The following is a 25,451-nucleotide window of genomic DNA, read 5'->3' as shown; positions in this document are numbered from 1 at the left end:
CTATATCCTAAGTTTAATAGCTCAGTAAGAAGAATAACTTTAGCAATTTATATACTAGAATATTCTAAAATTGCCTTCTTAATAGTCAGGTTTTCCTTTTATTAACTTTGGAAAATTGTTAGAGATTAGTGTTGTAACTTTGGGAACCTCTCTTTTCCCTGTATTCTTAAATATCTAATAATTCATAAAATCCAATTTCCCCAAATACTATTATAGATCCATTGTATAGAATTTAACTTCAATAAAAGTTTTTAGTTTGTTCTTAACTATTGATAAATTCACATGTGTTCTGAAACTTCCTTAAATCATGTTACTTGTGCTTGATTTTTCAGTTTCACAATCTCCAACTGGAACAGATGATTCACTTCTAGGGAGTTTACAAGCAACAAACCAGAATAGCCAGCTCATTATACAGTTATCATCTATCCCAATGTTAAATGTTTGTTTCAATAAGCTCTTTTCCATGCTTCAAGTCCATCATGTGCAGGTAGGACTTTAGGGGGAAAACAATGAATTTTGATAGATTACTTCTCTATTAATGGATTTAACTGACTGGAAATTCATAAATGATCTGACCATGATGGTTTCTTTGTTAACTTCAGTTAAGAAAATTCTTAGGAATACTTAATGATGCCCACTCCTTAGTGATCAACCATTTTGTATTTTCATGAGTTTAACCGTTGGTACTTTTATTTCTGATATGTACGTATAAACCTGTGATTGAAAATAATTAGCTTACTCAGTTTTCATTGAGGAAAACATGGGTTATGAGGGAACTATACATTTTAATCAAGTTAAATCATAATTAAAATATAAATTAGAATTTTAAGATCTATTTGCTTGTGAACCAAATTAAAGTAGCTAGAAGGTAATCAGCAGTTATTTACTCATGACAAGTTTGTAATCATAAAGATTTTTGTTTGGGTGATACTTTGTAATATAAGTACATTTTCCATTTCTTAGTTTTCTTTCTTTTTCTTAAAGTTGGAATCACTTCTTCAGTTGTGGCTCACATTGAGCCTTAATTCTAGCTCATCAGGGAACAAAGAGAATGGAGCAGATATTTTTTTGTATAATGCTAATCGGATACCTGTTATCTCGTTAAATCAAGGTAAGGTTTTTTTTAGCTTGAAAACTACGAATGTAATCCAAATAGCAAATTTTTAAATGGTCATAATTAGGATAAATTATATAGTAGTGTTACAGTTGTATTGTTTTGGTCAAAGAAGTGCTTTATGGGTGAGTGTGGTAGCTCATGCCTTTACTCCGAGCATTTGAGAGCAGTGGCAGGTGGATTTCTGTCAGCTTAGGGCCAGCATGGTGTACATAGTGAGTTACAGACCAAAATAGAACTACATAATGAGCCCCTATTTCAAAATTTTAAATAAATAAATAAATAAATGGTGTACTCTCTTTGAAAATCAGTATTAGACCTGGCTAATGTTTTTAGTCAGGTGGTCTAGCATGGGTTTTAGGCTCCCCTGGGTCACGTAGTGGGTTCCAGGGTTGCCAGGGTCGCATAGTGAGAACCTGTCTCCAAAAACTCAAAAAACTTTGCTATACCTCTTCTTTCCACTCCTGCTCTCCTCTCTTCCTCCATCTATAGATTTTTATCTGTGAGTGTCTATGTCTGTCTCTCCTGTGAGTGCAGAGGAGTGTGTTAGGTATCGACTCACTGTCTTTGTTCCTATTCCCTTGAGTCAGAGTCTTTTATTGAACCTGGCTCTAGGTTGGCAGCCAGTAAGCCACAGCAGTCCTGTCTCTGCTCAATACTAGAGTTTTGGGTATTGTACCTCCAGCCTTTTACCTTGGTGCTGGGGCTTTTAACTTTGGTCCTTAAATTTATATAGCAAATGCTTTTCCATGCTGAGCTATCTATCCCCACCCCTGCATGTTTACATTAATTTTATGGTGTATTTTCCATGCTATAAGGTTTTGCTTCTTCATTCTTTGGGACTCTTTTCCTTCTGTGTTTCTGCTTATGTTGTTGGAATCATTTTTTTCCTTTTTAGTAAGAATTTTTTCCCTGTGTCAGAGGAAGCTCATGTTTGGCTTAATAATACCATGAGGTCTGTAAGTTTGGGATTATCTGTTCACTTGGGTATGTACAATTTCCTGATACTCCACACCATAATTCCTCCATTCAACATTACTCTTTTTCTTCCTTCCTTCCTTTCTTTCTTTCTTTCTTTCTTCCCTCTCTTTAGGGCATTCACCCCAGGTGGTATACATTGCTTCTTCAGAGTTGTGCCATTTGTATACTTGGTGACCTTTGGCCTGTATAGTATCCTATGTCCTCTGAAAGTAAACATGAAGATTTGAAGCTTCTAACTTACATGACTTTGAGAGAGTAATCAAACCATTTTTATAGATGACGAGAGACTGTTTTCTAAAAGCTGGCCTGCAGGGACTGGACAGACAGCTCAGCAGTTAAGAGCATTTGTTATTCTAGTAGAGAACCCGGGTTTTGTTCCCACTATCCACATGGTGGCTTACAGCCATCTAGTACTCCAGTTCTAGAGAATCCACCATACCTCCTTCGACACCAAACACACATGCACAGCACATGTCCAAGCAGTACATTCATACACATAAAAATAATTACACCTTAAAAAAAAAGACCAAAAAATAAAACAGAAGCAGCCTAGGTTGGTGTTACTTAAACTTATAGCCTCAGCTTCATAAGAGCTGGAATTCGAAGCACATGTCACTTGTAGTCCTTATGGTTTTGTTTTTGTTTTTTGTTTGATAAGACAATTTTCGAGATTGACAGGCCTATTAACATTTTAATTAGTGGTTTCAAAATGAACATTTCCAATCATTCTAATTGTTGAACTTGAAAGTTGTGCCATTTGGGGCCAATACGATGGATGGTCTTTTAGTTTTGGATTTTAAAGTGCATCTGCTTTTAGCATCCCAGGTCTTCAGACCTCCCTTTGTTTCCTTCCTTGCAAGCATCTCTGCAGCATGTTTTATTTATTTTATTTTATTTGTTTTTTGTTTGTTTTTTCGAGACAGGTTTTCTCTGTGTAGCTTTGTACCTTTCCTGGAACTCACTTTGTAGCTCAGAATGGCCTGGAACTCAGAGATCCTCCTGCCTCTGTCTCTCAAGTGCTGGGATTAAAGGTGTGTACCACCCCTGCCCAGCCTTTTTGTTGTTGTTGTTAATATTTTTGTTTATTTGTTTGTGTATTTTAAGAATACTAGCTAATGAGGTATAATTGTGAAGAAATAATATGTATTTTTAATCATTAATAAACATTCAGTTATCCTGACCAAATAAATTTTCCCTTTCTCTTTTATGTAGCATCGATAACTAGCTTTCTCACAGTGTTAGCTTGGTATCCAAATACTTTGCTCCGGACGTGGTGCCTTGTGCTTCATAGCCTAACACTCATGACAAATATGCAGCTTAATTGTAAGTTCAAAAATTTGTTTCTGTAGGTCTCTGGCATGGACTTTAAAATATTTCTAGTATTAACTTGTTGATTCCATGAAATGAAATGAATCTATAGATTCATTGCTTTTTATTTCTTTTTTCTTTATGGCATTATTTTGATAAATTTAGTTTAATGGAAAACCTTTTACACTGATGTAAAGTGTTGTTCCCGTTTCCTGTTTGTATTTATCTCCTGTATACCATGATACTGAAGATTAAGTTAGTGTATACCATGATACTGAAGATTAAGTGTGTGTTACCTATCCATAGTTCATAGGATATAACTTGTGTATGGTTAAAAAGGAATAGCCTTTGCCTCAATTTATCTTAGAGAACTGAGTTAAAGTTTCCCAAATAAGTGAATTTTTCTCTTTCTGGAAAGGGAGGGTTATTCTCTAAAATAGGACACATGAGATTTGGGTCCTTTCCACTTGTCTGTACATTATAGAAACATGTCCTCTATGCGTTTTTACAATCTGAGAAGAGGTGAGAGCATGCAGTGTGGTAGGTGAGAAGAGAGAAGGAAGTCCAGGGCTGTCTTCTGAGTAGAGGTTATTGAACCCAGGGCTTTTTGGTTGTGAAGCAAATGCTCTACTATAGGACTGTATCCACAACTCTCTTCATATTTTTGAGTATGAGACAGGGTCTTCCTGAGTTGCCCTATATGGCATTGAACTCTTGTCTCCAGCTCCAGCAGATATAAGCTTATGGTTTCTTCTCTTACTTCAGCATCTTAAGTAGCAGGGATTACTGGCCTGCACCACAGGCCCATGTGATTAAACTCTGCTTTAATAAGGAATGTAGAATTGTTCTGTGTGACAAAAATTATTTAGAAATACTGCAATTCATTATTGCTACAGGTTATTTATAGCTTTACCTATTTATTTATTCATTCATTCATTCATTTATTTTTTATTTATTTATTTAATAGCTGGTTCCAGCAGTTCTATTGGAAATCAGGAGACTACAGCTCAATTGTTGGTTTCAGATCCAAATCTCATTCATGTGTTAGTGAAATTTCTTTCTGGTACTAGTCCACATGGGACGAATCAGCACAGCCCTCAGGTAATACAGTCTTTAATTAGTGATGTACACAAACCTTTCAGTAAACCGATTTGCAAAAGTGTAATCCTTTAAAAGTAACCATTCTGAAAAGCTGATAGTAAGGTTTTGTCTATATAGATTTATTTTGTTTGTTTGGCATGTTTGTGTTTTTATATTTTGAGATAGGGTATCACTATATAGCCCTGGCTGTTCTGGAACTCACCACATAGACTACGCTGACTTGGATCACACTGAGATCCACCTGAGGGCCGGGATTAAAGGCATGTACCATCATGCCCAGCTATTGTTGTTAGTTTTGAATAATTTAGTAAACAACATTAACTTTGGGGGGGGAATTAAAATTTTTCTTCAATTTCTCATTCACTGTGTGCTATTATTAGGATTGACAATTTTAATCATTTTATGATATTAATGACATACTCTAACCAAAAAGTAACCCTCCCAAAATAGTGCTCAGGAATGAGCTTCATGTATCTCATTGTTTATTTTCTTCATATAAATTTCACTTATGCTATAATGTGCTGCTTTTATTTAGGTAGCCCTACTTGATTATTGTTTCTTGTTGAAATACTTCTAGTGGTCAAATCATTTTTTAACTTATAGTAGAGGGCTGGAGAGATGGCTCAGTGGTTAAGAGCACTGACTGCTCTTCAGATGACCTGAGTTCTGTTCTCAGCACTCACATGGCATTTAGCAACTGTCTTTAACCCCAAGGTCTGACACCCTCAAACAGATATGCATATAGGCAAAATAACAATGCACATAAAATAAAAATATGGCTAAGAGTGCTATAATTTATTTTTTGTCATTAGCAATTACTTAGAATTACTTAAAAAATTAGAATAATTAAAGAGGGGGGCTGGAGAGATGGCTTAGAGGTTAAGAACACTGGCTGCTCTTTCGGAGGTCCTGAGTTCAATTCCCAGCAACCACATGGTGGCTCACAACCATCTGTAATGAGATCTGATGCCCTCTTCTAAATAAATGTTTTTTAAGGAAAAAAAAAAAATTAAAAAAAAAAAAAAAAAAGACAACTATGTAGAAATTCTGCATAGGCATCCTTAACCTGAAGCATGGTCTGCTCATTAAGTACTGGTTACCATCACTTCTTTTATTGATGAGAAAGAAATTTGGGAAAGAGGATTTTGGCACTTGGCATAGATGTATTTTAGCTTTAGGGTATATTGATTTTGTTGTTATTGTTTTGGGTTTTTTTGTTGTTGTTGTTGTTCTTGATTTAGTAGACACTGAAAACAATGACCAGAGGTGAGTCAGTTAACCTGAATTCAAGCTTTTTTTTTTTTTTTTTTTTTTTTAATGAAAATTTTATTTATGTTCATAATGGGTTGTCTTCATGTATGCATGTGTGCCCGATGCATGCCTGGTGCCCATGGAGGTCAGAAGATTAGAGTTACATAGACAGTTATAAAACCACCATGTGTGTTCTAGGAATCGACCTGGGTTCTCTGGAAGAGCAGCTAATACTTTTAATCACTGAGTCATCTGTCTAGTCCCAAATTATTTTCTTCAAGGATCACATTTTTCATAAGGTTGTTCATATAAATCAGTATAAAATATTCTCATAGTTTGGGAAGTGTTACAAAGACATTTCTTGGTCATTGAAGCAAATCATTGTTATTTATATAATCTTTAAGAAATAAGATTAATTATAGAATATCTATTTTTAACTTATAGTAAATATATGAAGAACTAAAACGTAATTTTGCTCTTTCCTGTCACTGTTAATATTCTCTTCTTCCTCATAAGAAGTATTCTTTATGGCTTTATACCTGACACTTTGAGAATGCCATTGATATAGCTCAGTAGTTTTCAGTGAATATGCATTTCTCTTCAGGTTGGTCCAACAGCTACACAAGCCATGCAGGAGTTTCTCACCCGATTACAAGTGCATCTGTCTTCAACATGTCCTCAGATATTCAGTGAACTTTTGCTCAAGCTAATTCATATTCTGTCTACAGAGAGGTAAATGACAGTATCCTCCTCCACCTGTCCTGATGTGAAAATGAACGTGGAATCTCCCAAATATAATCCCATCGATAATAATTAGTGGTTTTTTATTAGAACAAATAGACCAGAGGGTAGTTGGGCTGAGGGCTGTGTTTCTTGGTCTTCTTCATTTCATTTCATTGTAGGTTGTTTTCTCCCCTCCCCCTGACTTTCATTTTCTGTTACAGTAGGAAAATGGTTCCTCAAAGATCCACCTTTAAGACCATTAAATTTTTAGTTGAAAGTTATTTGAAATTACTTAAATTCTTCTGGAATACATAGAGAAATAATCATGATTCCTTTTTAATATGTAATCATAGTATTCCAAAAAGTATACAAGTGAAAAATTGCAGAAATCTGCTTCTCATGAAAAGAATCTTTTGGTCTTTTTAAGATAATATGTTATTCTTGTATTTTTTCCCTTCCTTTTCATTTTAGAAGGGAAGCTATTTTTCGTTTGCTATAATTGTTGCACAAATCCTAAATGGTCTTATAATGAAACCTGAAGCCAGATACTGGGGTAAATGCTGAAAGATCATTAAGGACAAGCTACTAGAGAAACTTCTCACCACTACCGAATCCTCAGGCTGAATGGAAGGCGAGATCCTATCTCTATGAATCCTCTGAGTGAAAGCCTGAGTCCACAGCCGAAAGGCTCTAGTTCCTGTCCCCTCACACCTTACATGCCTTTCTCCGCACAGCCATTTCACTGCCTCCCTATTGCTGAGATTAATAGCCTGTGTGTTTCCCAAATGTTGGTTGCAAAGGCAACAATATATTACAATATATTACTACAGTGATAAAGTGGACATGAACAGAAAACTTGGGTATAATTGAAGAACTGCTAAATTAAGAAATGTCATAGTTAATTCTGTCAAAACTACCTAAAGTGATTTCCTTTTGAATTCTTTCTGTTTCTGTCTCTACAGGGGGGCCTTCCAGACAGGCCAAGGCCCTCTTGATGCTCAAGTGAAGCTGTTAGAGTTTACTCTGGAGCAGAACTTTGAAGTTGTCTCCGTTAGTACTATTTCTGCTGTGGTAGAGTCTGTCACCTTCTTGGTGCATCACTATATCACTTGCTCAGACAAAGTCATGTCCAGAAGTGGATCAGATAGTTCTGTAGGTGCTCGAGCCTGCTTTGGGGGACTCTTTGCCAACCTCATTCGTCCAGGTGATGCAAAGGCTGTTTGTGGTGAAATGACAAGAGATCAACTCATGTTTGATTTGTTAAAACTTGTTAACATTTTAGTACAGCTGCCTCTTTCAAGCAATAGGGAATACAGCGCAAGAGTGTCCGTGACCACCAATACAACAGATAGTGTTTCAGATGAAGAAAAAGTCTCAGGAGGCAAAGATGTCAATGGAAGCAGTACCAGTATTCCAGGATCTCCTGCATATGTTGCTGACTTAGTCTTAGCCAACCAACAGATTATGAGCCAGATTTTGTCTGCTCTAGGCCTGTGTAATAGCAGTGCCATGGCAATGATAATTGGTATGTATTTGAAATATTAATCTTTATCTTTTCTTGGTACTATACCTATTACTTTTTTGTGTAGCATTTTTACAACTTACATTATTAGTGAATACTTTCATCGAGTGACTTTATAGGAAATGTACTATCAGAAGTTTGTGTGTGTTAGTTTCAAAAATTCTGAGAAACTCTAACAGTAAATTAAGAAATCAATATTAACCTGTCATAGTGGCACATGCCTTTAATTCCATCACTCAGGAGGAAATGGAACAGAGCTGTCTGTGAGTTTGAGGTCAGCATGCTGTACGTAGGGAATTATAGGTCAGCTAGGGAGACCTTGTCTCAAAAAAAAAACAAGATTAAACATCCGTCTTAAGTACCATAATATCTCTATATACGTCTGTAATGATTTCAGTAAGATATACTTGTTCCTGCTTGCTTTTATGAGACATATTTCATTATACTTTTATATGCCATTGTTTAACTTTTCTACCATTTGGAAATTAATATATTTTACTACTTTAACAAAATATGACAAAGTTCAGTTTTGATACATTTTCTACGACTAATATTTCTTTCTCCCCTTGTTTTATTTCATGTGTGTGGTGTTTTATCTGGGTATATGTCTGCACCATGTGCATGTAGTACCTTAAGAGGCTAGAAGAGGTCATTGGATCCCTGGGGCTGTAGTTATAGACAGTTGTGAGCTAGCCACCATGTTGGTGCTGTGAATCAAAAGTGGGTTCTCACCAGGTAGCGATGGCACATGCTTTTAATCTCAACACTCAGGAGGCAGATCTGTATATTATGTTGGAAGCTACCCTGGTCTACAGAGTGAATTCTAGAATATGCAGCGCTGCATAGAGAAACTCTGTCTCCAAAAAACCTGGGTCCTCTGGAATAGGAGACAGTGCTCTTAATCCAGACCCTTTATTTTCTTCATGAGTGATGCTCTCTTCGTCATATAATAGGACACTTTTTTATAGTAACCTACAGTGGTAGAGCTCATGTAAGATGATGCCCCCACAAAATCATACGTTATTCAATACTGCTATCGATACTTTAATCGTTATAGATGTGTAGGGGTGTGTGTGTGTGTAGGGGTGTGTGTGTGTGTCTTGCCTGTATCTCTATTCATGAGGGAGACTTATGTACCTATTCTTTTGTGTTTTGCTTGTTTTTTATTAAATAAATTTTAATGTTTACTGTTTTTTATGTGTGTAGTTTAAAAATGTGTAATTTTTTTTTTTTTAATTAAACTAGGTGCAAGTGGCTTACATCTCACCAAACATGAAAACTTCCATGGTGGGTTAGATGCCATATCAGTTGGAGATGGATTATTTACCATATTGACAACACTTAGTAAGAAAGCCTCTACAGTCCACATGATGTTACAGCCAATCTTGACCTACATGGCCTGTGGATACATGGGCAGACAAGTACGTTCAATCCAACAGCGGGTGCAGTTATTGAACAGTTTGATAGTAATGCATGTAGAGAATTACATATCAGACAGACAAATTAAGAATATCCATGCAATGTATTAGAAATTAACATGAGCAAAGTAAATTTTATTTCAGTTTTAATAGACATTGGAGAATGAAAGTAGTTTGCATTGTATTTTCAAAAATGACTACGGGCATAGTAAAGATAAATATAGTTTGAGAGGTACCACTATTGCTTCTGCTTCTTTTCCCTAGCTTGCATAGTTGACTATCAAGATGGTTCTCGAGATGTTACCAAGAACGGCTTAAGATAGACAACTCTTCAACATTTATCTTTGTTGTTTCTTTTTAGTTAAAGGGTGTTAGGGTAAATTTTTACTTAATTAATTCATTGGTAGTTACATATTTTGATCATGTTAAGAAATATAATTGTCTAAATTTACAGGGACTTATAAAATCATATTGTATTTATTTACTTTGTAGGGTTCTCTTGCTACTTGCCAGTTATCTGAACCATTGTTGTGGTTTATTTTGAGAGTGTTGGATACTAGTGATGCCTTGAAAGCATTCCATGATATGGGTAAGATAAAAATCCCATATGCTATCATTTTAGTATGATCTTGGTATTACTGTGTGTTCATTTTTGTAGCCTGTGAACATTTACTGTTGATGTCCAATCTTGTCCTTAGGATTATTTTTATTTAGTACTCTTTGTGAATTTAGGTGGAGTTCAGCTTATTTGCAACAATATGGTTACCAGTACCAGAGCTATTGTGAACACTGCAAGAAGTATGGTATCCACTATTATGAAATTTCTTGATTCTGGTCCAAATAAAGCTGTTGACAGCACTTTGAAAACAAGAATCCTTGCCTCTGAGCCTGACAATGCAGAAGGGATCCATAATTTTGCACCCCTCGGTAAGAAAACTGGTCCTTGCTCTTACTACTGTGAGTCAACTTAGTCCCTTGGGTGATGTGAAACAAAATTAGGTGTTGACACAAGTACCATTTTAAATATAATTAGTACCATTTAAATATAAACAGTTGCTTTTATAGGCTATCCATACCAGAGCATTCTACTAAGAATAAAGATTTTAACAGGCTTTTTTTGATTTTTCCAAGTTGAAATAGATATACAATATATACACCTATGACATTTTTAGGTCTGTTTTCTCTTTAAATGTTAATCAACTTGTAAGGTCTTAAGTATTAATATGTTTTGAAGAATTAATTTAGATATGTATTCCTTTTTATTGCATATCTTTTCATGCTTTCTTATTTCTGTTTCATTAACATGAACATTTGTGAACTAAAGTTTAATTTCATGGTAAAAAGTATAGTGGATACTTAATTTAAAAATTGCTATTCTATTGGGCATAATAAATTAAATTCAATAGTTATATACATTTCAATTGGCTTTGAAAGTTATAAATTTATAAACTCAAGTTCCATGTGCATTTGGGAAACCATCTTACAAGGACTCTAATTTGCAGAAAGGCTCGTTAAGGAAGGGAATGGCTCAGGTGCCTTTAGCCAACTGGCTAAGGGTGGATTAAGACTTCTGTTGGTCTTTTCTGTGTCAAAAACACAGATTGCAAGCCCAGCACCACTTTGAGATCTTTGGCAGCAGTGAACTCTGCAGCCAAAGGTTGAGCCTGTATGATAATGAGTATTCAGAGATGGGTAATGCCTGGGGGTGGCTTACCAATCTAAGAAAGAGCGCCTGTGTGGCAGGTGTCTCCATGATGGGTAAGGTGACCTGCTGAAGTCCCACACAACCTCAGTCAGAATCTCATTTTTTAGTCAAAGGGGGCCCTGGCCCCTGTTTTGGGTAACTGTTGCCTTGTTTGCTGACCTTGACCTTGACTCCCTATGATAATTCCCTGCCAGGTTCCACCCTCCTGAATGCTTAAGGGAAGTTCCTTGTCTGTGTATCCTGAATATTGGGCGTTGACAGTTTAGATGCAAAATTGTTCATTGGTAGTGAACTTCTGCCCTTCAGGGTTCTCCCATTGTGCTGTAAGCCTGTATTTAAGACCTCTTCCCTCCTTCAGTAAACGGCATTCAGTATTAAAAAAAAAAAAAAAATGCACTAGACCATGTATGTTAATGGTCATTTGTCATCTGAATAATGAACTTGTCACCCCATCAGTCTTACAGTTGGGAATACTTTGATAATCATGTTTCATGACTGAAAGTGTTGCAGTTTTACCAGATATTTATCCTTTGCTCTTTTTTATAGTTTAATATTTATACTGTCTGAATATTTCTGTGTCTTACCGAACCTTTTCATAAGTTTGTATGTGTTTTTTATAGGTACAATCACATCTAGTAGTCCTACTGCCCAACCAGCTGAGGTGCTTCTGCAAGCCACACCACCCCATCGAAGGGCTCGTTCCGCTGCTTGGTCCTACATCTTTCTGCCAGAAGAGGCTTGGTGTGACCTTACCATCCACCTGCCTTCAGCAGTGTTGCTTAAGGAAATACATATCCAACCTCATCTTGCATCACTTGCAAGTGAGTATTATGATGCATCCTGAGAATAACACCAGTTTAGAAACAGGTGAAACTGGGAAGTACTATTGAGCAAGCCCCAATATATTATTATTCACCTTTGATTTTAGGTTGTGTGGTTTTAATCAGTTTTGAGTGGAATATTTTACATTATCTCCAAACAATTGCTTATTAAGTGAAATGTTTTTTTTGTTTGTTTGTTTGGCTCCTTTTTTGTTTGTTTGTTTGTTGTTGGTTTTTTTTGTTTGTTTGTTTTCAGTTTTGTGTAATTCATTTGGTTGTTAATTGGGTACATTTTATCAAAATATTTTAAAGTAAATTCCAGATTAAGACAATCTCAATAGTGTATTCATTAGTAGTACTTGATATATTTTTCACTTTGAAGTCACTTAGCTTCTTTCAGTACACTTAACAATTTATATTGAGACTTTTACAGTCATTTGTGTTTTACTGCATCTCATTGTTACCCAATGTCACTCAGTTGGATGAAAACCCTGGGATATTTCATAGGTTCTTACCATGTTTGAAAGAATATTTTTTATTTGGAAGGTAGTCTACTATTTAGCCATGTTATTGAAACTATTACCTAAAACCACATACAATTAATACCAGGTGAAGGACAGACATTATGTCACATGCCTATAATCTCATCTCCTGGGAGAGTGACAAGGAGAGTTTTGAGCTTGAGACTACCTTCAAGAGTAACCTAGACGAAAATTTGGCTTTAGCAGGTCAAAACTATTTTAAAAGACAAAGTACTGCTGGGCATAGTAGCATAGTTCTGTATCCCTAATTACATAGACTCAGGTAGTAGGATTTAAAGTTGAGGGTCTGCATGGGCCTAATAATGAGTGAGCAACTTAAGGGGACCTAGTTTGAAGATAAAAACAGTGAAATGATCATTGATAGGGCATTTTCTCATTAGCACTAACTTCAATCTCTATCATTCCTTTTTTTAGCTCTTCTTCTTGCACAGTGAAGTAAAGTTAAGTGAGGACTTTGATTTGGAAGGAGAAAGACTGTGTAAATGTGGATAGATTTCCCATGTGGGCGTTAGGAAAACAAGTACAGTGTATGTAGGGAAAGCAGATATTTATGCATGCTTAATAAACAGCTAAGTTACCTGTTGGATTAGAGATTGAATATATGTGTTCCAATGAAAATTGAATAGATTTATTATGAAATAGTGTTGGATTTCTTTTTCTTTTTTTTTTTCTTTTTGTTTCTTACACTGTATTGCTCCTGTAAAATATAGCTAATAGTTTCTTGAAATGTTTTTAAAGTTACAGTTTACAAAGTTTTTAAAATTTCTCTAATTTTCAGAATATGCCTGGCATTAAATTGACAGTTAATAAAATTATACTTAGTATGTTTAGCATTTGAAATTAAAAATAAAACCAGTTTTTAAAATGTTTCATTGATAGGTATGTTTTCTCTGTAAGCTTCTGTTCTGTACTAGGGTTGTTAATGATCCGGTGGGAGTTGCCAGTTTGTTGTTACCTCACTGAAACTTTTTTTTTTTTTTTTTTTTTTTGAGCTGAGGATGGAACCCTGGGCCTTGTCCTTGCTAGGCAAGTGCTCTACCACTGAGCTAAATCTCCAACCCCTCTCACTGAAACTTTTTAAGTAACAAGAATTGATACTTTTAAAGTTTGAGACTGTTTGGTTCAGGTTTAAAATGCAAACAAAAATAAAGATGAAACCTGTTTTAAACTTAACTCTGAATTTAAGCACAGTGTTGTAAATTACACTATGAAATCTTGAACCAGTTGGTATTACTATTCTGTTCTTCTTGATTATTTTGAACAGCTAATCTTAACGTTAGCTTGATATAGTCCTTAGTATTCATGACAGTTTTGGTAGAACAGGAATAATAAGTAATTGCTTGTTAGGTTGGGATATTTTGCCTTTTGGGAGTATTAGTTGTGTATGTATTGAAATCTACAGTTAGTTTTTCTTTAGGGGAATAGTTCAATTATTTATGATTATTTAATTATTAAAGATCACTTAAAAATCTCCAAGATTATGATGAATGTTAGTGACTAGGTATTCTTTGTAATATATAGTGCTTTCAGTAAGTTTATATAGTGTGTACACCTGAAAGCCGCCAAATTATTGAAATTTGTATTGGAGTGTTGCATCTAGCTCGCTTCTTTTTTTTTTTCCTTTTCTTTTTGGTGTGTGTGTGTAAATATTTCATTTTCTCTTTCTGTAGCCTGCCCATCTTCCGTGTCTGTTGAAGTAAGTGCAGATGGGGTTAATATGCTACCTTTGTCGACTCCTGTTGTCACAAGTGGTCTTACCTACATAAAAATTCAGCTTGTCAAAGCTGAGGTAGCTTCTGCCGTCTGCCTCAGACTACATCGTCCTCGGGATGCCAGCACACTAGGCCTTTCACAGATTAAATTATTAGGCCTCACTGCTTTTGGCACTACTTCCTCAGCCACCGTTAATAATCCCTTTCTTCCATCTGAAGATCAAGTTTCCAAAACAAGGTATTTTTTTTCTTTCTTTTCTTGTTTTTGTTTTTGTTTTTGGAGACTGGGTTTCTCTGTGTAGCTTTGCGCCTTTCCTGGACTAGCTCTGTAGACCAGGCTGGCCTCGAACTCACAAAGATCATCCGCCTGCTTCTGCCTCCCAAGTGCTGGGATTAAAGGCTTGTGTCACCACTGCCTGGCTTCTTTTTATTTCTTAAATGATCTCTTTTGTGTTCAAGGCCAGCCTGGTCTATAGAGTGAGTTTCAGGACAGCTAGGACTACATAAGGAGACTTTGTCTGTGTTAGATTGCCATAAATTGTTGTTCTGTGTGTGCTTATATAATACCTAGTTCTATGAGATTTAATATGATGATTTTGTGAAGGTATAACAAAACAGTAAGTTGAGAGTTATATGTATTTAGTTTGTGAGTTGACCCTTGCTGTGTGTAGGATGTTTGTTTTTGTAGGTTTCAGTTTGGGGATTATCCTCTTACTTTAGGGATTCCCAAGTACCTTGTAACAGGAAATATTTGAACCATACAAACTTACCCATAGAAACAATGAACCAATCTTTATAGTGATTCATCAGTGTCATTTAATTTCACTCATACAAGGGACTGAAGGTCTCCTCTAGTTCACATTTGATAGATTGGTTTCATTAAAGTTGTTACTTGATCAAACATTTAGGATTTCTTTAGTTTTATGAATCCTTTAGTGATACTGTATATAACAAAGTTGCTGATTTTTTTAAAAGCAAATATGTAGTTCTTAAATGATGTGAGCATTGTCCTCTAGAGAAAACTTACTGTGTATGTAATTCAGTACTGTGTTTCAAGCATTCCAGGTCTTGTAAGATATATTCTCTTTTATTCCTGCAATAACGTGAGGTATTTATGTTACCATGCATCTACTGTTGGATTCTCTATTTCAGCATTGGATGGTTACGGTTATTACATCATTGCCTCACTCATATAAGTGATCTGGAAGGAATGATGGCCAGTGCTGCTGCACCTACTGCCAACCTGCTGCAGACGTGTGCTGCCTTACTGATGTCACCCTACTGCGGAATGCATTCACCCAACATTGAGGTTGTCCTTGTGAAGATTGGATTGCAGTCCACTAGAATTGGCCTGAAGCTCATAGACATTCTCTTGAGAAACTGTGCAGCATCAGGCAGTGATCCTACAGGTGACTGTTGACTTTGCTGTTACAAGTTTATAAGCCTGTGCAATGATCATACTTGAATTACATGGGATTTGTAGTTCTTTCTGTTACTGTTTTAGAGCTCTGTTACTTTTGAACTGTTCTCATAATTTATCCATATCTTCCATTTTAAATTGGCTAATTGAAAAACTTAATTTCCCCCCCTTGGTTTAGATTTGAATAGCCCTTTACTTTTTGGAAGGCTGAATGGACTTTCCTCTGATTCAACAATAGATATTCTTTACCAGCTTGGTACAACTCAGGATCCTGGAACTAAAGACAGGTATATGTTGGCACTGTTTTTCATTTAATCACAAACATGCTGTAGTGAATTGAACTTAATACTCTCCCTTAGAAAGGCCTCACAAAAGTATTATATCAGTATCTATTTATATGCCTTACATAGTGGAATCTAAATGTAGATTCCTTATGATTTAGACATACTTTGAATGCTTTTGAGCTAAAAATAGAATTCTGAGTTAGTATTGTCTTTCCATGATTAGTTCACACGTAAAGATGTTTCTATCAAATATCAACTGTAGCATTACTGGATTTTCTTTTTCTTTAAAGAATTCAGGCCTTGCTAAAATGGGTCAGTGACTCTGCAAAAATGGCTGCTTTGAAGAGAAGTGGTAGGATGAACTATATGTGCCCGAGCTCATCAGCTGTTGAATATGGTCTTCTCATGCCATCCCCTTCTCATCTGCACTGTGTAGCGGCGATTCTTTGGCACAGTTATGAATTGCTTGTAGAGTATGATTTGCCAGCACTGCTGGACCGAGAGCTTTTTGAGTAAGTCTGAGTGAAATCCTACCCTCTTCCCCTGGGTGCTAGATTACTGTAGGTTTTCGCTTGATAAAAGTGTATTTTGTCTGTTTCAGTAGTTTTCTGCTCTAAAGGTGGTGGGACCTTGGCGAATAGAGCCTAAAAATGAGGCAGACTAAAATCTTGGACAATAGCCAACTTTATTCAGAGCATCAGACAATTTATACTCCAAGGATTAAAAAGTCATTTGAGTAAAGTATATAATCACATGGACAAGCCACACATGGCAAAAACATGTTTTTCCATATCAGTATATGAATAACAACAGCTGAAGTAAACTGACTCCTATCTGTTACACCTGGGAGGAGCATGGAAACACATTCCAAGAATAATCTCTTTGAAGAAACTGAGGTCACAGCACAAGAGTCTTGTTTTCTTGGAGTTATTATTAACAAGCTCTCAGAATTCTCACATGACTCCATTCTTATACTGTGTTCCAACAAATGATAATTTTTTTTTCTTGATAGTAATGATATTTTGAAAATAATAAGTACGAAAGTATAGTACTTTTGAAATGAGATATCACATTATTATTATTTTCTCCCATGCTGGGGATTGACATGCTCTAACACTGAGCTACAATCCCAGTCTTTCTTGTTTTAAGATTGATTAGCAATATTGCTAACTTTTCTTCAAATTAGAAATCTTTGTGTAGGTGTTCTAGAGGGCTTTGTGTTATTCTCACTTGCAAATCTTTCTATCGGCTTAATTTTTCTTTAACGTGCAACTGTGGAAGGAAAGGACACGAAGAAAGTTTGAGATTGACATGCATGGTTTCCCACCTCTAATCCTAGTACTGGTTGTGTACCTAGTGAATTCCAGCACAGTCAAGGATAAACAGTGTTATGATATATGCTATATACAGGTGACTCCTGCCGGCTAGTGTGTCTCAAGTGTACAAGCAAAAATGCTGCCGTGCTCCACAGATGCAGTGCTAGGCTGTTAGACAATCCACACCATGAGGGCAGGGTGGTGGTGAATAGTCATTTACAACACAGATGCCACATCTGCACAGAAATGGTTTATTGTCATTGAGAGACCAAGAGAAAGACAAAAAAGAGGGAGAAGAGAGATTAAAATGAGGTTTTTACATCAGGATGCAGGATGGCACCAAGGGGTGGGTGGGAATACTAACATTGTATTCTAAGGTGTGGGTCAGAATATTAACTTTTTGGCCCATCTTAAAGAAAGATGGGAGTGGGCGGAGGGTTGAAAATGTCAAGTAAACTCTTTTTTGTCATCATATTTAATCTCCTGTAGGAATTTTTTTGTTTTCCTTAAAAAACAAACAAACAATTATTCATGTGGTATCATTTCTTTCTCTAGGTTACTTTTTAATTGGTCCATGTCTCTTCCGTGCAACATGGTTTTGAAGAAAGCTGTTGACAGTCTACTTTGCTCCATGTGCCATATACACCCAAATTATTTTTCCTTGCTCATGGGCTGGATGGGAATTATCCCTCCTCCAGTGCAGTGTCATCATAGACTCTCCATGACAGATGATAGCAAGAAGCAAGATCTTAGTTCGTCATTGACAGATGACTCCAAAAATGCACAAGCACCTCTTTCACTAACTGAATCCCACTTGGCAACTCTTGCTTCCTCTTCTCAGTCTCCAGAAGCTATTAAACAGTTGCTAGACTCAGGGTTGCCCTCCCTTCTTGTGAGGAGTTTGGCTAGTTTTTGTTTTAGCCACATTTCCTACTCGGAAAGCATTGCTCAGTCAATAGATAATTCCCAGGACAAACTCAGGCGGCACCACGTTCCACAGCATTGTAATAAGATGCCTATCACAGCAGACCTAGTTGCTCCTATTCTTAGGTTTTTGACTGAAGTTGGCAATAGCCATATCATGAAAGATTGGCTTGGAGGTTCTGAAGTTAATCCACTGTGGACAGCACTTCTGTTTTTATTGTGTCACTCTGGATCCACTGCTGGAGGACATAATTTAGGGGCACAGCAGAGCAGCACAAAATCAGCTTCTCATTCCTCAGCTGCTACCACAGGACTGACTACTCAGCAACGGACAGCCATAGAGAATGCAACTGTTGCCTTCTTTCTGCAGTGTATTTCATGTCACCCTCATAATCAGAAGCTGATGGCACAGGTGAGGGAACACAACCATCTCAGAGTTGATGCGGGCCTTACTAAGATGAGAAAGTATGGCTTTTTGGGAAGTAGTTCACTGAGGGCCACATGATAATAAAGACATATAAGTATCAGAATCTAAGCACAATGGAAGTATCAGTGTCTTTCCCCTCTCCTTGAAATATATGGTCTTAAATCCATTACATTTCATGACCATTCTAACTACAATCTGATATTCTTTCAAAACTTCTCAGTTTAAGAACAAGCCCAGGGTTGGGGATTTAGCTCAGTGGTAGAGTGCTTGCCTTGCAAGCACAAGGCCCTGGGTTCCATCCTCAGCTCCAAAAAAAAAAAAAGAAAAGAACAAGCCGGAAAGAATGTAGTTTGGCTGTTGATGGACTGTTAGATATTACCGAACTGCTGTCATCACTGTTGGTTTGCCTCTCCTCGCATAGACATTAAGAGTGGGTTTCAGTTTTTTTCATACAGTGAATTTAAACTGCTTTTTTAAAAAAAGTGACCTTTTCTCCTGCTTGATTTCAGGAGACATGTGTCAAGGCCAGAACTCTTCATCAATATCTCGTTTTTCCAGTATTTGGTTTTTTGTTTTTTTCTAACTGACAGGTGCTACATTTATATCTGCTGGTTTCAATTCTGCCATGTTTCATGTCTAGCCTTTTAAAGTGGCAAATCATGTTTTCCTTTCACTTAAGCATTAGTAGTGTGGAGTACCTGGCACTAGGTAATTCTGTACCTGAGTTTGTATTCACCATATACAAGTCATTTCTCATCTATAATGTGCCCCAAATGCAGCTTCGTTTTCCAGGTACCTTGCTTGATGCTGAATAAAGTCTTTATCATTAGAGAGAGAGAGAGAGAGAGAGAGAGATAGTTTCAGGAGAGAGGCTCTTGGTATTACAGACAGTGTACTAGAGTTAGTCTGGTGATTAAGGATATTTGCTGGAGCTTTGGTTTGGTTTGGTTTGTTACTGGCCTTTGTGGCTTTGGGCAAGTTGTTTAGTATATATATCAGGGCTAATACCTATATCAGAATTTTTAACACAGACATTGTATAAAAATACTTTAGCATAAAGACTCTGTAAAATAGGGGAGTATGATGAACAGGAAAAGCTTCTTTTTCTTCCTGTTGGTGGGGATTGCTTATTTTTGTCATTCTATTAATATAGGAGAACATTCCAAATTTTTATAAATATAGAGTGAGGTGACTTTATTAAGTGGAAAAGCAAGGTACATTAGTGCTCATAGTAGTAGTTATTAAGGAAAGTACCTTTCTGCTTAAAAGGGAGTGCTTGAATTATAAGCTCAAACCAGGGGCACAATTATTGATATTTAAAAGTTAGAACTGTGGTTTGAGTACACTAAATTGCTGTGTTCCTTTGATTTTTGGCTTTATTATCACCTATTTCTTATTAAGACTTCGCTTTTGATGCAATACCAACACCCCTACCCCCAATCCTCACTATGAAGCCCAGAGTTGCCTCAAACTGGGAAAGACCTGCCTCTCAGTGCTGGGATTAAGGCATGGGCCACCATACCTTCTAATGTCTTGTCTAATACTGTATTATAAACACTTTGACATTGACTAGAATTAGTTATGCTAGATGTGAAAAAGTACCAAGCATTCCTCTTGAAATGTTGAAATGATTCTTGCTTTGTTTTGTTTGTTTTTTTTTTTTTCTTTTTTTGTGAGTCAAGGTCTCAGTATGTAGGGTGGCCTGGAACTTGCTATGTAGACTCAGCTGACTTGAGTTTGAGATAAACAGTGTTTATATGAAGACTTGATACATTAAAATACTTTAGTTAGCCATGCAGTGGTGGCACATGTCTATAATCCCAGCACTTAGAGAGGCAAAGGTGAGGAGAGTTGGAAGACAGCCTGGTCTACAGAGTGAGTTCCAGGACAGTCAGGGCTGTTAACACAGAGAAACCCTGTCTTGGGGGGTGGGAGAACGTTTATTAGTTTACATTCTTAATTTCTTATTTATTTTTCAAAATATAAACCTTCACATAATACACTTAACTTTTGAAATTTCTTGCCTTGCCAGGTTCTCTGTGAGCTCTTTCAGACAGCTCCTCAAAGGGGTAACCTCCCAACATCAGGGAATATTTCAGGGTTTGTACGAAGACTGTTTTTACAGTTGATGCTGGAGGATGAGAAGGTGACAATGTTTCTTCAGTCACCATGTCCAGTGAGTAATATTAATTATTACCTTCATGTCTCTATAACTTGAATACTTTTGGGAGAAAGAACTTGCAGTGAGTTCTGTTGTCATTTTTTTAAAATTTTCTTTTCACTTGATGTGTATGAGAGTCTTATTCACTGTGTGTCTGTGTACCATGTATGTGCCTGATTCCCAGGGAGGTTAGAATAGGATCTCTGGGAGGTGCCCTGTATGTGCTAGGACTCAAATCCAGGTAGGTCCTCTGTAAGAACAAGTGCTCCTCACTGTGGAGCAATGGCTCCAGCCCCCTCTCCTCCTTAGTAATGCAGCAGACTGAAACAAGAGCTTTTAGAGTCCGTGACAAAGTGTCATCAAGGATAATTTGCTATAGCCCCTTTAGGGGAATAACAACTGTACTGTATTTTGAATTGTGTGATTTGTTTTAGAGCTACACACATTATGTATTACCAGTCTAAAGTTGATGAGCAGTTCCTATGGAAAGCATGCCAGAAATACATAAACTATGTAAATTACTTAGTATGCTTTATTGAACTTTTTATTCCTCCATTCCTTTGAAATTGATTCGTAATGGTATGTATTCTAAAACACTCAACTTCTTAATGAATTAATTTTTCCCAGCTGTACAAAGGGAGAATTAATGCAACTAGCCATGTCATCCAACACCCAATGTATGGAGCAGGTCATAAGTTTCGTACTCTTCATTTGCCAGTCTCAACAACATTATCAGATGTTCTTGATAGAGTTTCAGGTAAGTTAGATTTAAATTTTAGTTTTTCTTTAACCCTGTTTCATTCGTTTGAACTTTAAGAATATGATTTATACCTGGTGGTGGTGGCACACGTCTTTACTCCCAGCACTTGGAAGGCAAAACTAGGCAGATTTCTGTGAGTTTGAGGCCAGCCTGGTCTACAGAGTGAGTTCCAGGAGAGGCACTTGGACAAACCCTGTCTCAAAAAACAAACAGACAAACAAACAAACAAAAGATTTATTTTATGTGTATGGTGGTTTTGCTTGCAAATGTATATCTGAATCACATACATGCAGTGCCTGCAGAGTCGAGAAGAGTGCATCGGTTCATCTGGAACTGAAGTTAGAGACAGCTGTAAGACACTATGTGATGCTGAGGACTGAACCTGGGTCCTGTGCATCACACACTTTTAGCTTTATTAGTTTCAACCCACTCAGAAACTGTTTCACAAGAAAAAAAAATCTTCATAGCTTGAAAACAGAATATAATACTAATTAGGCAATACTGAATATTACCTTCAGGGGAATAATAGTCTTAACTATGATGTTAGGATAGGAGCTGGAAGTGCAAACAGTCCACTCATTGGTGGGTTTTTCCCACACACAACCAGCTAGTCACTCTCTTGTAGTTGCATTAGTATATGGATGGCAGGTTTCAAATTAATAAGTATTTTCTGAATCTAGAGATAAAATCAACAAATTGTCAAAAATGAAATTAAAAGGAGGAAGATTAACTAGTTACCTCATTGTTCATAAATGTTAGTGAAGAAAGCAGAGTAAACATTCTCTCCTAGGTGCTTGTAAACAACATAACGTGTATTAAGGAAAAAATCTGCTTTTTTCTTATATGTTCTTTGAGCCAGGGTTTCTTTGTTTGTTTGTTTCTTTTTTTTAAAAAAAATTTATTTGTTTATTAGTTATACAGAAGAGGGTGACAGATCTCATTACAGATGGTTGTGAGCCACCATGTGGTTGCTGGGAATTGAACTCAGGATCTCTGGAAGAGCAGTCAGTGCTCTTAACCTCTGAGCCAACTCTCCAGCCCCTGAGCCAGGGTTTCTTTTAATAACAGACCAGGCTGACCTCAAACTCAGAGATATCTGCCAGCCTCTGCCTCCTGAGTGCTGGGATTAAAGGCATGCACTACTAAGCCCAGCTGGAAAAAGCTGCTTTTAATGGCACTGTGAACATCAACTTTAGATGGTTAAGAGTTCATTGCCATTTAGAAGTCCTAGTTAATAAAATGATTATTTTCTGTAATAAGAACTGTAATTTTCTCTAGTGATGTGCCTGTGAGAGTGACCCATTTTGCATCTAAAACCAATTATGATTACATGTATTAGATTTTAAAGGTAACTGGTAATGTTATGTGTTATGACTTAAAATAGCTATGTTCCTATTTATTATGTTTAAGAGGGAGACCAGTGTTTTCCAGGGAATTAGTGAAGGAAAAGGATGGGAACTGATAATTTACCTCATTACAATCCAAAGCTCACAAGAAAAGACAGCTTAAAAGATTGGGAAGGTGCTTGCTTGGCAGCACATATAATGTGATTGGAAGAACACAGAGATGAGCAGCACTCCTGTACAAGGATGACATGCAAATTCATGAAGGATTCCATGTTTAAAGACAAAATTAGAAAAGTTGTAAACATTTGCAGTAGTAAGTCAAACCATGTAGGTGAAACTGCTCACTATTATGAAATCAAGTAAAAGAATTCTCTTCCAAGATGGTTGTGGGGGTAGAAGAAGTTTCTGGAGGCTGGGGCAGGAGGATCACTAAGCCTGCATTTAGAGTCTAGCATCACAGCGAGGCCCTGTGTCATAGCAAGGAAAAGATGGGTTTTTAGTTTACCTTCCTATCACTAACACAGATGTTTGCATAGAATTGCAGTTATACCCTCCAGCTATACAAAGAATGTAATAGAATTTCAATATGCTATAATAACTGCAGTTTATTAAAACTAATGCTATTGCTTTCTTTCTGGATAATGTAGAAAAGCACTATATTTTAGACAGTATTTTCTTACAGATACTCCAAGTATCACAGCTAAACTCATTAGTGAGCAAAAAGATGACAAAGAGAAGAAGAACCATGAAGAGAAAGAAAAGGTGAAGGCGGAAAATGGGTTTCAGGATAACTACAGCGTTGTTGTTGCTTCTGGTATGCTTTCTGCCATCTTACTTCCCTTGGTTTCTGATGTAACACAGCACTGTGTGTTTACAGAAACATCATCTAATAAAGTAAATGTACTCTGGTTGTCTGTAGAATTACTGAACTGTTTATTAACTAAAGGTTGCTTATAATACTCCACCGGAAACTGAACATGTATGAATAGCATAGATACTGAATTTTAATTTGATAGGCTGCCCTTACCACAATATGAATTGAAAGTCCATTAATGTAAGGACTTTTGTGTAAATTCTTTAAGCACATGTTAAAACAAAAGAAAAAAGAATTTACTGTTTTTCATTTATATTGTTTTTATTACACTAAAGGTTTAAATATTTTAAAAATAAGTTTCTAGTATTGGTTTAGGTAAAAGAAAAATACTATCAAGGGTAACTGATAGTTTTGTAGAGTCATATCTTTCACAGAATTGATATGCTTTTAGTTCAAATGAGAAATCTCTATAAAAAAAAATGAGGTGAACCAGAGGGAGAGGAAGGGAGGAAAAGAGAGAGATAATTAAAGTATGTTAGACTGCTCGTCATCAGGATACTGGTATATTTGCCTTCCCTACAGAAAAATCAACGTGATGTCTCTTATACCTATTTTCTAAAAGTACGGTTTTGCTTGAACAGCCACATGTATCTATGTAGTTGATGGCAATTTGCATCATTCTTATTTTCTTGGCAATTATAGATGGAAAGCCAAAATTACAACATTTTATGAAGGAAGCTTAGATCTGGATTAATGATTTGGTGCTAGTTAGGAATGCCTATTTTATTAAAACATTTTAGAAACTTTTACTTTATATCCTAACTGCCGAACAGAAAACCTAACCAGTTATTATCTTTAAGGGTTGAAATCTCAGTCTAAACGTGCTGTGTCTGCTACACCACCTCGCCCACCATCCAGGAGGGGAAGAGCAATTCCTGATAAAATCGGAAGTACTTCCTCCAGTGCAGATGCTGCTAACAAAATCATCACTGTGCCAGTGTTTCACTTGTTCCACAGACTCTTGGCAGGTAACATTCATTTATGATGAGTAGCCCCAGAGCAAGTTCTGAGACTTAGAACTGGACAAGTTATGTGTTAACTCTGTTGCCTTGGCTGATTTAAAGAGGTACTGGGGATGTTCCACATAGTTCCTTTTAGGTACAGTAAGTCCACAAAGAGAATAGCCTTTTAAATGTCTGTTTCAGTATCACAAAGTTCTTTTTGTCCCCAGTTTTATGTCTTCTTTACCTTTGCTGTGAGCAGAGTGTAAGATGAAGTAGTATCAGACAGGCTTTATAGGTATAATTCTAGCTGAGGATTCCAAGATAGAGCATTGGCAATTAATTAATACATCCTTCCCAGATAAAATTCTTTGACTAATGCTTCCTGTCTGTTAATGTAATCATTTTTGTCTATGCCATACTCTTTTTTTTTTTTTTTTTTTTTTCCTGGAGCTGAGGGTGGAACCCAGGGCCTTGCGCGCAAGTGCTCTACCACTTAGCTAAATGCCCAACCCATATGCCATACTCTTATTGCCAACTAACACTGATCTCCTTTCTTAACTTCACTTCATAACTTTATAGTAAAAGTCAAGAAACTGATGAGTGGGTTATTTACTGTCTCTGTGTAAATAAAATATTATTATAATATGTTTGGCCATGTTTAATGTGCTATCCTTAGCCAGAGATAGTTGTTGCTGTTATGTGGTCTCATATCTTAAATATTATCTAAGTTCCCTATGAAAGTATTTGCAGATGTTAGATTTTTGAGTATTTGCTCTTTCATTTGTCATTTGACTTTG

At 36.5% G+C, this 25,451-nt stretch overlaps 1 protein-coding gene and 1 non-coding gene across 12 annotated transcripts in view; both read left to right on the top strand.

The window, feature by feature from the left end:
- Window positions 1-25,451, top strand: part of Birc6 (baculoviral IAP repeat containing 6) — a 185,646-nt gene that overhangs the window by 106,762 nt on the left and 53,433 nt on the right. For all 11 annotated transcript variants that reach the window (XR_004943402.1, XR_004943403.1, XM_036171155.1 and 8 more), the window contains 19 exons: window positions 333-487; window positions 985-1,111; window positions 3,308-3,418; window positions 4,371-4,504; window positions 6,360-6,487; window positions 7,441-8,003; window positions 9,246-9,421; window positions 9,911-10,007; window positions 10,151-10,345; window positions 11,744-11,944; window positions 14,157-14,436; window positions 15,351-15,607; window positions 15,797-15,905; window positions 16,193-16,414; window positions 17,774-18,554; window positions 20,602-20,745; window positions 21,358-21,487; window positions 23,519-23,650; window positions 24,511-24,678. Coding sequence is in view for 9 of the 11 variants with exons in the window: in XM_036171155.1 (XP_036027048.1) it covers window positions 333-487; window positions 985-1,111; window positions 3,308-3,418; window positions 4,371-4,504; window positions 6,360-6,487; window positions 7,441-8,003; window positions 9,246-9,421; window positions 9,911-10,007; window positions 10,151-10,345; window positions 11,744-11,944; window positions 14,157-14,436; window positions 15,351-15,607; window positions 15,797-15,905; window positions 16,193-16,414; window positions 17,774-18,554; window positions 20,602-20,745; window positions 21,358-21,487; window positions 23,519-23,650; window positions 24,511-24,678 (4,110 nt within the window). In the remaining 2 variants the exon portion in view is untranslated. The remainder of the gene's footprint in view (window positions 1-332; window positions 488-984; window positions 1,112-3,307; window positions 3,419-4,370; window positions 4,505-6,359; window positions 6,488-7,440; window positions 8,004-9,245; window positions 9,422-9,910; window positions 10,008-10,150; window positions 10,346-11,743; window positions 11,945-14,156; window positions 14,437-15,350; window positions 15,608-15,796; window positions 15,906-16,192; window positions 16,415-17,773; window positions 18,555-20,601; window positions 20,746-21,357; window positions 21,488-23,518; window positions 23,651-24,510; window positions 24,679-25,451) is intronic.
- Window positions 23,012-23,114, top strand: LOC118572078. Its single transcript, XR_004943451.1, has one exon. It is a non-coding gene; the product is annotated as a U6 spliceosomal RNA (small nuclear RNA).

The sequence above is a fragment of the Onychomys torridus genome, chromosome 21, assembly GCF_903995425.1.
Source record: "Onychomys torridus chromosome 21, mOncTor1.1, whole genome shotgun sequence".
In the NCBI taxonomy this organism is placed as follows: domain Eukaryota; kingdom Metazoa; phylum Chordata; class Mammalia; order Rodentia; family Cricetidae; genus Onychomys; species Onychomys torridus.
This window is presented reverse-complemented; position numbering and strand designations above follow the sequence as displayed.